Here is a 14,215-nt window from a genome sequence, read left to right on the forward strand (position 1 = left end):
CTGCTGCTGTTGATGCATTACCCCCCTTTCTTTGCAGAGAACACGAGCCGAGGCAACAAACTCCAGTTACTATGGTGACTGGGTACGCGCTTTTTATTCCGATTGCGTCCCGGGGGATTCCGAGTGCGCCTGCGCCTCTACAGCTTCAGCCCGCGAGAGCCCGGGTAAGATGGGGAGCACGTCGCCCACCTTTACCTACAAAGGCAACTAGCAAGAGGGACTGGCAACCGCCTGTTTTCCGGGTGCCAGAGCAGCAGGATGGAACTAAATAAAGTACCATCGTGCGCCAGCACACTTGCAAAATATGCAGAGCATTTGCAAATTACTCGGGAAAAGCCATAGGTCAGTGGTAGAGAATCAGCTTTGCATGCAGACGTTCCCAGGTTTAAGCCCAGGCAGTTCCAGGTGGGGCTGGAAAATATCCCGTGTGGAATCCTGGAGAGCCACTGCCAGTCAGAGTAGGCGATACTGAGCCGGATCAGTGGCCTGACAGCTTCTTACATACGTTCCTTCGGACAATATACAGAGCCGTCTTTCTTTGTTAGCGTGCTTCCTTTGGTGATGGCTTGTGGCAGGGCTCAGTTTGAGAAAATTTAGATATTTATATACCGCTTAATCAGTTGCATTCCTAAGTGGTTTGTGTAAAAACAAGTCATACATAAAATAGAACAATAAAATTACCATAAAACCAAACACTACTTTAAAATGCCTGCTGGAACAAGAAAGGCTTAGTTATGTGCCTGATGACGTTCAGCCAGGAGGGTGCCTGTCTTATCTCAGTTCCGAGGGAGTTTCACAGGCTTGGGCCCATGATACTGAATGCAATGGCTTCTGGTTGTTACAAGCCATGCCTCTGAGCTATTGAGGAACACCAACAATAGAAACTCCCCCAAAGATCTCAGTGATTGGGCCAGGATATAAGGGATCAGGTAGTCCTTAAGATATGATGTGGCAACTCATCAAGAGGTACTTTCAGTGCCAAAGCTCAGCCTCCACACCTGGAAAGCAAAACTAAAGAATGGTATTTCTGAGCATGTACAGAGCACCTTCCCTTTACTAGTGAGGAAGTACAGCTTGCTCGCTCCCACGTAGACAAGTTTAGAAGGAAGTGCTTCGAGGCTGGGAGACTGCATCCTCCAAACTCCTAGAAATTGATTTTAAAAACGAATGGGGGGGGAGGGCCTTCTAGGTGCTCAGTCCCTGTGGGGCAGTGGTTTTCAGACTTACTAGGGAGGGGTGAGGAATCTTTTTCAGCCTGAGGGCCACATTCCCTATGGGCTCCTACTGGGAGGAAGGGCAGGATATAAATTAATAATAAATAAATAAATAATTCCCTGTGGGGGGGAGAGCACATGTTGGCAGTAGGTGGGGCAAAAGTGGGTAAAGCAACAGACGAGAATGTTACCTTTGTATAGTAGGCTAGTTTCTGCACACTCACACATCCCTCTATCCTCACAACCACCTTGTTGCTTTTTTAAAATGGCATTTACATAATGCCACACTGGGTTTTGGCATCTTGACAAAGTCTCCCTGCACTAATGCTCTACCCACTACACTACACTGGCAGTTGTTATAATGCCACTAGAATAGAATTTGGTTTCTATATATTAAATTTAGGAAAGCTGACTTTTTGATATGCGAATTCTCCCAGTATTTTCTCTAGGAGCTCCTTGTTTTCTCCTGCTCTGTTCTATCCCATTACTGATACCTGGGAAGATGAGGCTAACTCCAATAGGAAACTCTCCATGGTGGTGGTGGTGGTAGTAGTATTATTATGATATCTGAGGTAAACGTGAGCTCATCAGCCTCTCCCTGGGCTGTCTTCCCACCTCTCCTTTCCTCTCATATTGGAGCTGCCTATTGAAGATCATATAGGGTCATCCATCCCAGGTGGTTTTATGACATCAGAGGTACGTGAACAAATCATATCCACTCCCTATTTGAATGCGACAGTTGGGTCAGAATTCAGGCAGAAACTGTTAGTGGTTTTAAAAAAAACACTCTCGATGCTGTCTACTTTCTCTGTCAGCAATTCCTAGTTTTAGAATAAGCAACAATTCCTAGCTCTTTTATGTCGTCACTAAGAAGATAGGATCCCTGTCACATTTGCACCTCAATCCAGCTCTAGTCATGCATGGTCCCACATAACTACCACCACTACTACTACTATTATTAGTAGTAACATTTATTACCTGCCTTTCACCCAAAGGTCCCAGAGTGGGTTACAACAGTTTTAAAATGCAGCATTAAATTACTACCACTAGTACTATTTTGTTGTTGTTGTATCCAACACTAAGTGAATGATATTCCCCTTGTGCAATAGAACGTCCTCTTGTCTCTGTGCACCCCAAAAATCTGCTCTGGAAATCCCCAACTGTCTGGAACAGATGTTGAGTGTGTACGGAGGGGAGCTGATGGGAGAAGAGAGGAGGGGGAAGTTCCATTGTACAAGCAGAAGACATAGAATCATAGAATAGTAGAGTTGGAAGTGGCCTACAAGGCCATCAAGTCCAACCCCCTGCGCAATGCAGGAATCCAAATCAAAGCATTCCTGACAGATGGCTGTCCAGCTGCCTCTTTAATGCCTCCAGGGTCGGAGAGCCTACTACCTCTCTAGGTAATAGATTCCATTGTCATATGGCTCTAACAGTTAGGACGTTTTTCCTGATGTCCAGTTGAAATCTGGCTTCCTGCAACTTGAGCCCGTTATTCCGTGTCCTGCACTCTGGGACGATCGAGAAGAGATCCCGGCCCTCCTCTGTGAGGCAGCCTTTCATGTACTTGAAGAGTGCTATCATATCTCCCCTCAGTCTTCTCTTCTCCAGGCTAAACATGCCCAGTTCTTTCAGTCTGTCCTCATAGGGCTTTGTTTCCAGTCCCCTGATCATCCTTGCTGCCCTCCTCTGAACCTGTTCCAGTTTGTCTGCATCCTTCTTGAAGTGCGGAGACCAGAACTGGACGCAGTATTCAAGATGAGGCCTAACCAGTGCTGAATAGAGGGGAACTAGTACTTCACGCGATTTGGAAACTAACTGGACATGTTTGAGCAGCATGGCAGTGTTGGATACAACTTCTTTATTATTGTTGTTATTGTTATTAGTATTCTTAAGAACACAAAGCACACTTTGCTGGATCAGGCCAGTGATGTATCTAGTCTAGCATCCTGTTGTCACAGCCAGATGAAGCCCTCAAGCCATAGGAAGCCCGCAACAGCACTGTCTCCTTATGGGTTTCTAGCAACTGGTATGCAGAAGCATCCTGCCTCCAACAGTGGTGGTAGAACGTAGACACTGGGATTAGTAGCCATGAATCTGTCTAACCCTCTGCTCCACGAGTGGAACTCTGCTTGTGCAAAAGGACTTCCCCTTCCTCTCCTCCCTCTGCATGCCCGCCAAATCAGCCAACCCTCTAGAGCTGGTTTTGAGAGTGTGCGGGGAGAGGAGGGGGAGATTCTGTTCTGCAAGTGGAAGTCTCTTGCATTAGCAAAACAGGAGCGTTGGATACAGAACTGCATGAACACCTTGAAAAAGGAGCTAAAGTTTATATGTCCCTGCACCTCAAAATGACCTTTGGGCTGCTCCATATCATACATCTTAGTTGCCAAGAAACTCTTCAAGTTGCACAAGCACTTGCTCCAGTCAAAAGTGTTTTTGCGCAAAATACTTTCATGTGTAATAATGGCCTCAGGCCATACAAATAAAGAATTAGGGGGACAGACATGAATGAGACAACAGGAGAGAATGAGTGCTGACAATAAATGAAGCAGGGTGTATGCATTTCTCCCTGGGGATCTGATATGGGATAGCAGGTCTGGTGCTTGGTACTACAGATGTTGCTTGCTTCAGTTCATGCTGTACTTGTGTATTTGTAGATAAAGCCAGGCTCTATCCAGACTTGTGTTTTTTTGCAGGTGTATTCTGCAACATGTAGGTGATGCAATAATAGCATATTAGGGGTAGATTTATACTGGACTGTCCACACATTATTCCACTTTATAAGTTGTTCAGAGAAATGGGGAACATCTAATAATATAATCCAAAAATCTTGCTTTGGTTAAGCTAATTTTATTAGATTCTTAAGTTAAGCAAAAGCAAAGTTCGTTCCATAAAATGTTCAAGCTTGCACTATGCAAAAAAATCTCCTGTATTTCTATCCCCATCCATTCTCCATCAATTAATGAGAAAAGAAACTGCATTTGAAAAAAAAATATCACAGGGAAGATAACATTTTGATGAAATTCTGATGTGTGGGCTGCTGGGGTTTTGACACACTTGCCTTACTTTTCAGGTGGCTGAGGGGTGCTGGTGAGTGTCCTTTCATTTTGCAAATCATTTCCTTGGTGGTCTGTACTCTGCAGCCTTCCTGGGTACTGATGCTTCAGTCACAGTCCTGGGAAAGACATCATGAAGTAATTCCTCCCACTGGGCTTTTTTAGTTAAGGAAAGGTGAGCAGCCAGAGATGGTGTGGAGAGGCTATTGAAATCTTTACCAGAAGAAAAACCTCATGCACCACTCTTGGCCACTTCACAATGGTAAGGTGAGGTCAAAACCCTGCTGCACCAACCAAAATACTAAAGAAATTCTCACATGCCTTGAGACTGAGGCAGAAACATGGAAGCCTCTTTTGCAGGGGAAGAAAACTTGAGAAAGTAAAGGATAGATTTCAACATGACATTTGTTCAAGCATAACACGCCCAAAATTTGAGAACAGATTCAGATACAACCAGAACAGTATGGCCATACGTGATCTGGGAATGCAAAAAAAGTCCTAGATTTAGGCTGTGTACACGTTATGGTTTACTCTGCATCCGGTGCACTCCTGCTGCTAGTTTTTGAAGCCGCATACACATGATGTTAGTCACAATCCATAGCAATCCTGTGGTTTCTTAAGAAATACTGCTGCTTTATTTATTTATTTATTTGATTTATTATTTGATTTATATCCCGCCCTTCCTCCCAGCAGGAGCCCAGGGTATTTTCCCCCCCTCAAACTTTTCCCCCCTCAAACCAGATGTGTTGTTTCCCCCTCAAACCAGCTTCAATCCAACTGGAAAACCTAAGCCATGTTAACTTTGCAGTTAAGCCAAATGTGTATCTTGGAGACAGCCATTGCACATGCGCAGATGAGTGCACATGCACAGGTGGCAGCTTCATGAATAGGATTTTGGGGTGATTGCAGGGGCATGGAAACCAAACAGGTAATGCCCATTGGGTGAAGACATTCCTCTCTGATGTACATGCAAATGCAACTTGATACGTAGCAGGGAAAAATGACCTTGCTGCATTTTAAGGTGCTAATATGTACAAGCCCAAAGGATCATGTCCCAAACATTGTGTACACTGTCCTTTACTCAAGAAATAGTTGGAATTATGAATGAATGCACTTAGGTTCATAATCATAATATTTTGTTTCTTCTTCATAAAATATTGTGTATTTTAAGGACTGTCTCCCAAGTTAATCTTTTTTCCTTTTTTGTAGCCAAAACTAGTCTTACAATGATTGCTACCTCAAAGAGCTCCGTTACCGCAACAGTCAAGGCCTGCTTCTCCAAAGAAAGTGCTACCATTCTGGAAAAGGACAATATGCTGTTGGCACAAGAAGAGGCAACAGATGAAGAAGAAGAAGAAGAAGACGAGATAATAGATAAAAACATAGTTGATGAAGAACCAAAAGAGGAGGTCCTTGTGCCAGTGCAGATCACAGACCGGATCTTTTTTGTTGATTTAGCCAACAAGAAACTGACAGCCATCCCATGGCAGGTTTTTGAACTGGAAGACTTGGAGGAATTGCATCTGGAGAGAAATAGAATTAAAAGCATCTCGGGGAGTATCCATCAGCTTAAAAACATGAAAGTCCTTTATCTGAATAAGAACAATATACAAGGCGTGTGTGAGGAACTTGGAGAACTGAAAAGTCTTCAGAGCTTGGATTTAAGTAGTAATCCACTCTCTCTGAATTCACTGAATATTGTCAGTAAATTGAGAGCACTTTGTCAGCTCAGATTGTATGATGTAAACCTGGATGAATTTCCAGTGGAAATCTGCAAACACCTTCATCACCTAGAACTGCTGGGACTCTCTACAAACAATTTAAATTGCCTTCCCAAGGAAATAGTCAATTTGACCAAACTGAAAGAGATTTATCTAAAAAAGAACAAATTTGAAATTTTCCCCTCAGAACTTTGTCATCTCTATAACTTGGAAATAATAGATCTAGAAGACAATACTCTGAGCCTCATTCCTGAAGAGATTTCCTCCTTGGAAAGTTTGTCCCAATTGTTTGTTGCATTTAACAGCCTAACGTCTCTGCCTGATACATTGAGTAAATGCTTGAACCTATCTGTGCTTGATTTGTCCAGTAACCTTCTGCGTAAACTTCCACGAAGTTTCAAGGAACTAACAGAAATGAAGGAATTTTCGATGTCTCGGAATATCCTGGCAAATTTTCCACGCCAGATTCGCCGTTGGAGGTCACTCGTTGTGGTTTACTTGAAAAACTGTGCACTGCAGATGATACATCCATCTTTTGCCAAGCTAACCAGCATGATGATATTAGATCTAAGTGAAAATCTTCTGGAGGAGTTTCCGAGAGAGATTTGTGCGTTGGAAAATCTGGAGGTATTGTCACTGGATGACAATCTGATATATGAGGTATGATTCAGTAGTGTAACTAAGGTGAACTGAAAATCAATTAAAAAATCTTCATTACAGTAAAAACAAGAACATCAGGACCACACTACATGTGATGGCAACAGACCAATGTCCAGAAGCTGCTTGCTGGGTAGGGTGGAGCCACTACACTAGCCTCCCAGCAGGTAGGTTGCTGTTGTTTACTGGGAGAAGGGGTGAGGCGGCAGGGAAATCAGCATGATGCAAACACACTGGCAGGCATGCTGGATTGGCTCCACTGGTGCATGCCAACCAGAACTTGGAAAAGTTACTTTTTTGAACTACAACTCCGATCAGCCCCAGCCAGCATGGCCACTGGATTGGGCTGATGGGAGTTGTAGTTCAAAAAAGTAACTTTTCCAAGCTCTGATGCCAACATCCAAGTTACATCACTCTTCCTCTCAGTAAGCAACAGCAACCTATCTGCTTAACAGATTTGCCCGCCTAGTGGATTCTGCTAAGATGGAGGTGCTGCGGATGGGTAGTAGGGGTGGAAAGATCTGCCAGTTTTGGTTCTCTTGGTGTTTCATTCTTCCAGTCTTAAATTCAGTTTACATTTCTATAGCAATTTGCAATTTTTTAAAAAAATCTCATGAAAATTCTCCAGTATTTTAGTGTGAATTTCTCCTGATAAACACTTCTGTGGGCAGTTTTTACAACGCACACATTTTTGCAAGCAATTTCTCATCATATAATGCATTTTTGCATGTTATTTTCACTCATATATTCATTTTTATGCACATTTTATCCTATATGCATTTTGTAAACATTGGTTGCTTGGCAGACTGCATCACAAAATTTGAAGCTGTGTGAATTTCGAAGGAAGGCTATGTTTCGATTCTCATGTTGTTTAGGAAAGTGTGAATTTAATAGATTTGCCTTGAAATGCAAACTTAATCAGATTTATCCCCAATCCTCAGTGGGTGGTTCATGTGTTCAGGAATTAGGTGCACAACCTGTCCTGAAGGAACAAGCTCATAGTCTGGGAGTACTCCTGGATTCCAACTTACCACTGGAGTCTCAAGTGGCTTCTGTGGCTAGGAGTGCTTATACCTAGCTTAGCCTGGTTCGCCAGCTACTGCCGTTTCTGGAGCAGGATAGCCTGACTTCAGTTGTCCAGGCTCTAGTGATATCCCACTTGGACTCCTGTAATGCACTCTGTGTAGGTCTGTCCATGAAGCTGGCCCGGATCCTCAGCTAGTGCAGAATGTGGCTGCAAGGTTCGTAAGTGGGGCAGCCCAATGGGTCAATATGTTACTAGTCCTGAAAACTACACTGGCTACCGGTGAAGTATTTAACCCAATTCAAGGTGTTAGTACTACCATACAAAGTCCTAAACTGCTTGGGATCCAAGTATCTAGTTCCCCAATATGAACCATCTCAGACCCTATGATCAACATGGGAGGGCTTTGTTGGTGGTGCCACCTCTGGCTCCTGCCAAGAAGGCATTGATCCGTGACAGGACCTTCTCAGTGGTAGTTCCCCATTTGTGGAATGCCCTCCCTGGTGCAGTGTGCCTCTCTCTCATGATTGACTTTCAGGAGAAATTTAAAAACATTCCTGTTTATCCAGGCATTTGATGGCTGAGTGATACTGGCTATGGCAACTGTAAAATTAATAACTGTGTGGGTAGGTGGTTGCTTTTAAATGGTTTTAGATGGTTTTAATTTTTAAAAAAAATATGTTCCTATTTGATTTTACATTGTACAGTTTTAACTTTTTGCTGTTTGCCACCTGGGCTCCTGTGGGAGGAAGGACAGGATAGAAATTCAATAAATAAAATAATTAATAAAATAATAAAAGGGGTTTGGGGTTTGTCAGAGGGAGTTTTGTATCCAGTTGTTTTACCCTGTTATGGGCAGATAATTGTTCATGCTCATTTCTTTGACTTGTAGTGGAGTGTTGTAATTTATATATATGTTTCAAAATTCCTGTTTTGAATAAACTGTCAAGATACCTCCAGCAGTATTCAGGCTTTATAAGCTGAAATGCCTCAGTCTGACTGGCAACAAGTTTGTCTGGTTTCCTGAAGAAATATTTGACATTGGATCACTAGAGAAACTGTACATGGGACAAGACAACGGAATCAAACTGACAGAATTACCGGAAAGTATCAGTAAGTTACAGGTAATAAAATGAGCAAAGTTTGGATCTCAGCAGTAGTTCTCCCTGGTGGTCCAAGGAGGTATGTATATGTGTGAATACACAGTCAACGTATTATGTATAGTAGGGATTGCCAACTTTTGGTGCCATTGGGGCCATTTGGAATTTTGACAAAGTGCTGTGGGTGCCAGTCACAAAATGGCTGCCATGGGGTGTGTTGCATAACACAAAATGGCTGCTATATGTGTGTGGGGTGTGTCTGACATGACACTAAAAGGCAACTGTGGGATTGTGGCGCAACACAAAATGGCTGCCATAAGGGATGTAGCATAACACAAAAGGGCTGCACAACTAAAGCAGCAGAAAATAGAAAGGAGCAAAAAATTGTAGGTGTGTGCCCTGCCCCCTCAGCTCATGCACTGTGGATTTTGAAAGGATATTTACTGGCAGGCTTGCAGGTGCCTGTGGTTCCAGAATGGTGGCCCTGCTTGCAGGCTTACAACTGCAGCAGCTTCAGGAGAATAAGGAAAGGGCCACTGTTACAGAGAAGAATGCTTGTTGTCCAACATAATGACAAAATCCTATAGATTTCTGGTGTCATCTGTTTTGACTTCTGCATTTTATATTGTGGTGGATGGATGCTTGGACCTCACATACTGACGCAATGACTGATGTGACTGGAAAAATTGTTATGGTGCTTCTTATTGAAGTAGACACATGATAATCCCAAGAAGTGCATATTATTAGAAAAAGTTTAAAATAATACATTTGCCTTTTTCAAAATGGGGGATTAAACTTGTATCCTGAAATGTTAAGCCACACCTGCACTTCTTAGTGCTACCACTGGGGTTTGCCTAGTTGGCAGTGGCCCATGACAGGACCTTCTCGGTGGTGGTTCCCTCACTTCCTAGTGAGGTATGTCTGTCTCTCTTGTTATTAACTTTTAGGAAGAATCTAAAAACATTCGTGTTTACCCAGGCTTTTGGTAGCTAAAAGATCTGCTCCTGGCAACCCTGAAATGATTAGCTGTGAGAGTAGGTGATAGTGTGTGTGCGTGCATGTGTTTAAGAAGTTTTAAAGTAGTTTTTGGAAATTTTTAAGGAAGTTGTTTATAAATTATTTTTAGAAATGTCAATTGTATTTTATTACTGAAGTGTTTGTTGGGTTTTGCCCCTCAGGAGGAAGGGTGGAATATACATTTAATAAATAAAACAAAACAAAATAGGGAATTGAGATTTGGTACACAGGTAGCTCAGGACCCCTTGATAACTAGAAAAGTCTGAAAATGTAACGTTTATTTTTATTATTCATTACAATTATTCTTAAATTTATGTTCCCACCTTTCAGGGTACAAAATTTTGCACGTAACATTAAACTACATTTAAAAAAACCCCACGCCCAATAAACTTGTAAAAGGTTGTCATGATCCTTCCCACTGGGCAGTTGGTGGTAGGCAGAGAGAGCCAACCAGAGCAGGTCCTGATGTCTTATTTGGGATCCTTCCCACAGCACAGTTGATAGTACATGGCCCTATGAGGAGGAGGAGCAGGGGGAAGTCTAGCTGGAGCAGGCTGTAAGGTGGTCTTCACCTGAGTCCCTCTCCCTCCTAGGATCCTCTCCTATATCTCTGCTACAAAACGTGCCCCAAAATTGGTTAAAGGCACTTCTATATCACCTAGAAACCTGAAATCTGACACGCACATTCTAAGACATTTGGATTACGAGAAGACTCTGAAAGGAACAGCATTTGCAAAGGGACTTGCTCCCACAGTGCAGTTAGTGGAGGTGGCAGGGATCTAGATCAGGAGTCAGGACCACAGTGTGTGTCTATGGGGAAGGGTTAAAGTCCCACTTTAAATGGGAATGGGAGATGGAGTCCAACCACATCTGGGGGGGCCACAGGTTCCTCATTCGTGGTCTACTTTGACTGACAGCTGCTGTCCAGGGTCCTCAGCAGAGGTCTTTCCCTTCACCTGCTACCTGACCCTTGTTGAACAAAAGATGACAGGGATTGAAGCAGTGACCTTTGGAATGCCAGGGTCCGATCCAGATGAGTGCCCCACCCCATTGTACCTGCAATTTACCTTTTAAAAAACCATCCATGCCATTGCTAACTGTGTTGATGGTATTATGTGTGCTTTGGTCCAGAGAAACAGGATATACAGCATGCCTGTTAGTACTTTCAGGTCAAGCAGGAACCTAAAATCAGGTACACATGTACCTCACAACACCAACTATTGGCAAGGTCTTTAAAAATTGGGGTATTTTCACAGTTAATGCTCAAAATATGGAATGCATTTTTTTTTTTGCCACAGGATAGAGAACCATGCAAGCCAAACCACATGTGGAACAGAATGTTGGGCTATTTGATTTGGGAGAGTACTTCCAGTAGCAGATTTGGATCTAGGCTTGCAGAACATACGCTGAATTTTCTAGTAGAGATAGAGACATGGTTGCAAGTTGAAACTGGTAGAATAACCAGCTAAATATTCATTGCAAACCACTTAGAGATCTTTATTATATTATATGGTGTGTGTGTCCAATTTTAAGCAGTGCAGCTGGCACTTTAAAAAGCACACTTGTTTAATTTTTGGTCCTGTTTTGCTTTTGGTGTGCCCCTAGAGGAACAACATAGGACGCTGCCTTATACTAAGTCAGAGCCATTGGACCATCTAGCTCTGTACTGCCTACACTGACTGGCAGCAGCTCACCAGGATTCCAGGCAGGGGATACTCCCAGCCCTACCTGGAGATGCTAGGGATTGATCCTGAGACTTTCTGCATGCAAAGCATGTGCTCCACCACTAAGCTACACCCCCTTCCCCTATAAAAAGAATGGGTAAAAAATGACTGGAGATGGCTTCTCCTTCTAACAGAGTGGTAGTTTGTGTTTCTTAAATTGTAAATTACCTTACAGACAACAGAGGAGCGTCTCCGTGTACTGTATATATACCAAATGCACACATGCATTTTTCCCCAGAACCTGAAAGAACTGTACCTTGAGAACAACTGTTTGGAATATCTTCCATCAACCATAGGCTTGTTGAACAACTTGGAAATACTTGACTGCCACAACAACTTTCTTATAGAGTTGCCTGACTCCATATGCCATCTACAAGGTAAAGAAATGGCTACTCTGCACAAAGGCAGAGCTTGTAGCCAGTGGAGAATGATGACAGTCCTGTTGAAGCCCTGGTCTCACTATGGGATGGCGAGATTAAACAAGTGGTAGGAGCGTCCTCCCTGGTGCTGTGGAGTGATTTCTTGGTCTTCTGGGAAACCTTGGGCTGTGAAGCAAGCTGGATGAAGACTAAAGTGCAAGTGGTGCAAGCCGTGCTCCAGAGTTGCCCAAACACTGGTTAATGCACATAATTGTGCCTGCCATGTGGACCCGTTGTGACCAGCTGGCAACACATTTTCAGTGTAAAGTTGCTTGACGTCAGAGTGACTTTGCAGTGCTGGGAACTGAAGCTTTGTGAGGGATCTCCTAACAACTCTCAGTACCCTTAATGAATTGCAGTCCCCAGGATTCTTTGGGGGAAGCCATTAAAGTGGTGCTTTAAATGAATGGAATTGATGTGACCCTGAGTTAAAGTCTGAGGAATCCTGCTGTTGCAGGGAATTAGAATCAATGATCCACAAAGTCACTTCCAAGTTCTAGTACCACAGTTCTAGGCCAGAGCACAAACTGTAAATGTCTAAGGTACATGGCCTGCCTAGGGTTGTCAGGCTCAGGGCCTGAGAATGATTCTGTATCTTTAAGAGAAAAGAAAATTCAGCCAAGTGCAGGTGTTCTTGCAACATTGTAATGGGAAAAACCACAAGGTGGAATTCTCCCTTCCGCCTGCACACCTTTTAAAGATACAGAAGACCTCTTGCTAGGCCCAGCCTCCAAGAACACCTGCCCTTGGCTGAATGTTCTCTTCTCTTAAAGATACAGAATCATTTTCAGGCCCTGAGCCTCGCAACCCTAGGCCTGCCTGATGTATAAAACTAAACGTAATTGGGAGTTACAAGTTATAGTAGGCACAGGAAGACACCTCATACCATTGATACATCTAACTCAGTATTGTTTACATTGAGTGGCAGTGGCTGCCCAGGGTTTTCAGACAAGAGTTTTTCCCAGCCCTACATGGGGATGCCAGAGATTGAATATGGGACCTTCTGCATGCAAAGCAGATGTTCTACCACTTAGCTACAGCCCTTTTTCATTTTGACCCTGAGCCATCTACCTTCCTCATCCCTGCTGACCTCCTCTTACCAAATGGGTGGGAGATCATGGGCTGTAATGCTCAGCTAGGTTTCTGACCCTTTCACAGTATACTCTTTGGGAATTACTCCCCTAGGCAATTTTTAAGGGGTGGGGAATGTGGCCCTCCAGATGTTGGTGTACTACAAGCTACCATCATCCTTGACCATTGGCAATGCTAGTTGAGGCTGATGGGAACGGGAGTACAACAACATCTGGAGGTCTACAGATTCCCTTTCCCTGCTCTAAGCTGCTTGATGCTTAAGGAGTTTAGAGTCCGCCTGACTCCAACTGAGCTTATTTTTGAGGATTATTAAAAACAAAAAAACCTGGGTAGTTCAGCACTTGTAATTTTAAAAATGTTTAGCTTGCAAGTAAAGATAAAATGGATGTTGCTTATGGAACATTTCACCTTTATGATTCTGTGTGTTTAGGTTTGCAAAAACTACTCGTTCATAACAACCAGTTGTTTCAAGTCCCGGAGAATTTGGATAGTCTAGAGAAACTACAGGTTCTCTTACTTGAAGGAAATCCTATGATGGACCCACCAGTAGAAGTCTTTAACCAAGGGCTGCCAGCCATATGGCAGTACTTACGAGAGGCAAGACGACATAAGGCCTTGGCCATAAAGGTACAGATCACAAAAAAGAGCAGCACGTAGCATGTTGTAGTAAACATTTAATTAAACTGTGGGTAGCCCATAGGATTTTAAATAATGGAAGCAAGCTAGCAGATACCCTGTCAGAGCCTCTAGTATTCAGGGTATATTATCTCTAGGTACATTGGCATGACATGGTATTAGAGAAATGTGGGGAAGATGGGGCATAGAGAAAAGCACAAGGGTAACATGCCAAAACAATGGGTGAAAGGAGTAAGAATGGTCAGGTGGCAGAGTGACCTGTCTGAACTTGGACAAAAAGCCTGTGGGGCAAGGTAGGCTGGTAATAGCAGCACCTTGGAGAGTTCCCAGTGAACAATATACAGCAGCTTTCTCCAACCTGGTGCCCTCCAGATTTTTTGGACTGCAGCTCCCATCAGCCCCAATACAAAACATCTAGAGGGCATTAGGTTGCCAAAAGGCTGACTTACTGGCCCCATCGGCATTATACATTTAAAGCAGTATCATGCCACTTTAAACAGACATGGCTTCCCCCAAGGAATCCAGGGTAGTATAGTTTGTTAAGGGTACAGAGAG

The 14,215-nt window shown here is 43.3% G+C and overlaps 2 protein-coding genes across 3 annotated transcripts in view; one reads left to right on the top strand and one right to left on the bottom strand.

Annotated features, from left to right (window-relative positions):
• The window catches only part of LRRC34 (leucine rich repeat containing 34), a 29,108-nt gene extending 29,000 nt beyond the window's left edge, over positions 1-108 (bottom strand). For both annotated transcript variants that reach the window (XM_061634500.1, XM_061634501.1), the window contains exon 1: positions 1-108. In XM_061634500.1, the coding sequence (XP_061490484.1) occupies positions 1-18 (18 nt within the window). In that variant the 5' untranslated portion in view covers positions 19-108.
• LRRIQ4 (leucine rich repeats and IQ motif containing 4) overlaps positions 44-14,215 on the top strand; it is an 18,633-nt gene continuing 4,461 nt past the window's right edge. The window contains exons 1-5 of the mRNA XM_061634499.1: positions 44-164; positions 5,480-6,651; positions 8,623-8,796; positions 11,752-11,890; positions 13,455-13,651. Coding sequence (XP_061490483.1) covers positions 5,497-6,651; positions 8,623-8,796; positions 11,752-11,890; positions 13,455-13,651 — 1,665 coding nt within the window. The 5' untranslated portion in view covers positions 44-164; positions 5,480-5,496. The remainder of the gene's footprint in view (positions 165-5,479; positions 6,652-8,622; positions 8,797-11,751; positions 11,891-13,454; positions 13,652-14,215) is intronic.

The sequence above is a fragment of the Rhineura floridana genome, chromosome 7 (genome assembly GCF_030035675.1).
Source record: "Rhineura floridana isolate rRhiFlo1 chromosome 7, rRhiFlo1.hap2, whole genome shotgun sequence".
Classification (NCBI taxonomy): Eukaryota; Metazoa; Chordata; class Lepidosauria; order Squamata; family Rhineuridae; genus Rhineura; species Rhineura floridana.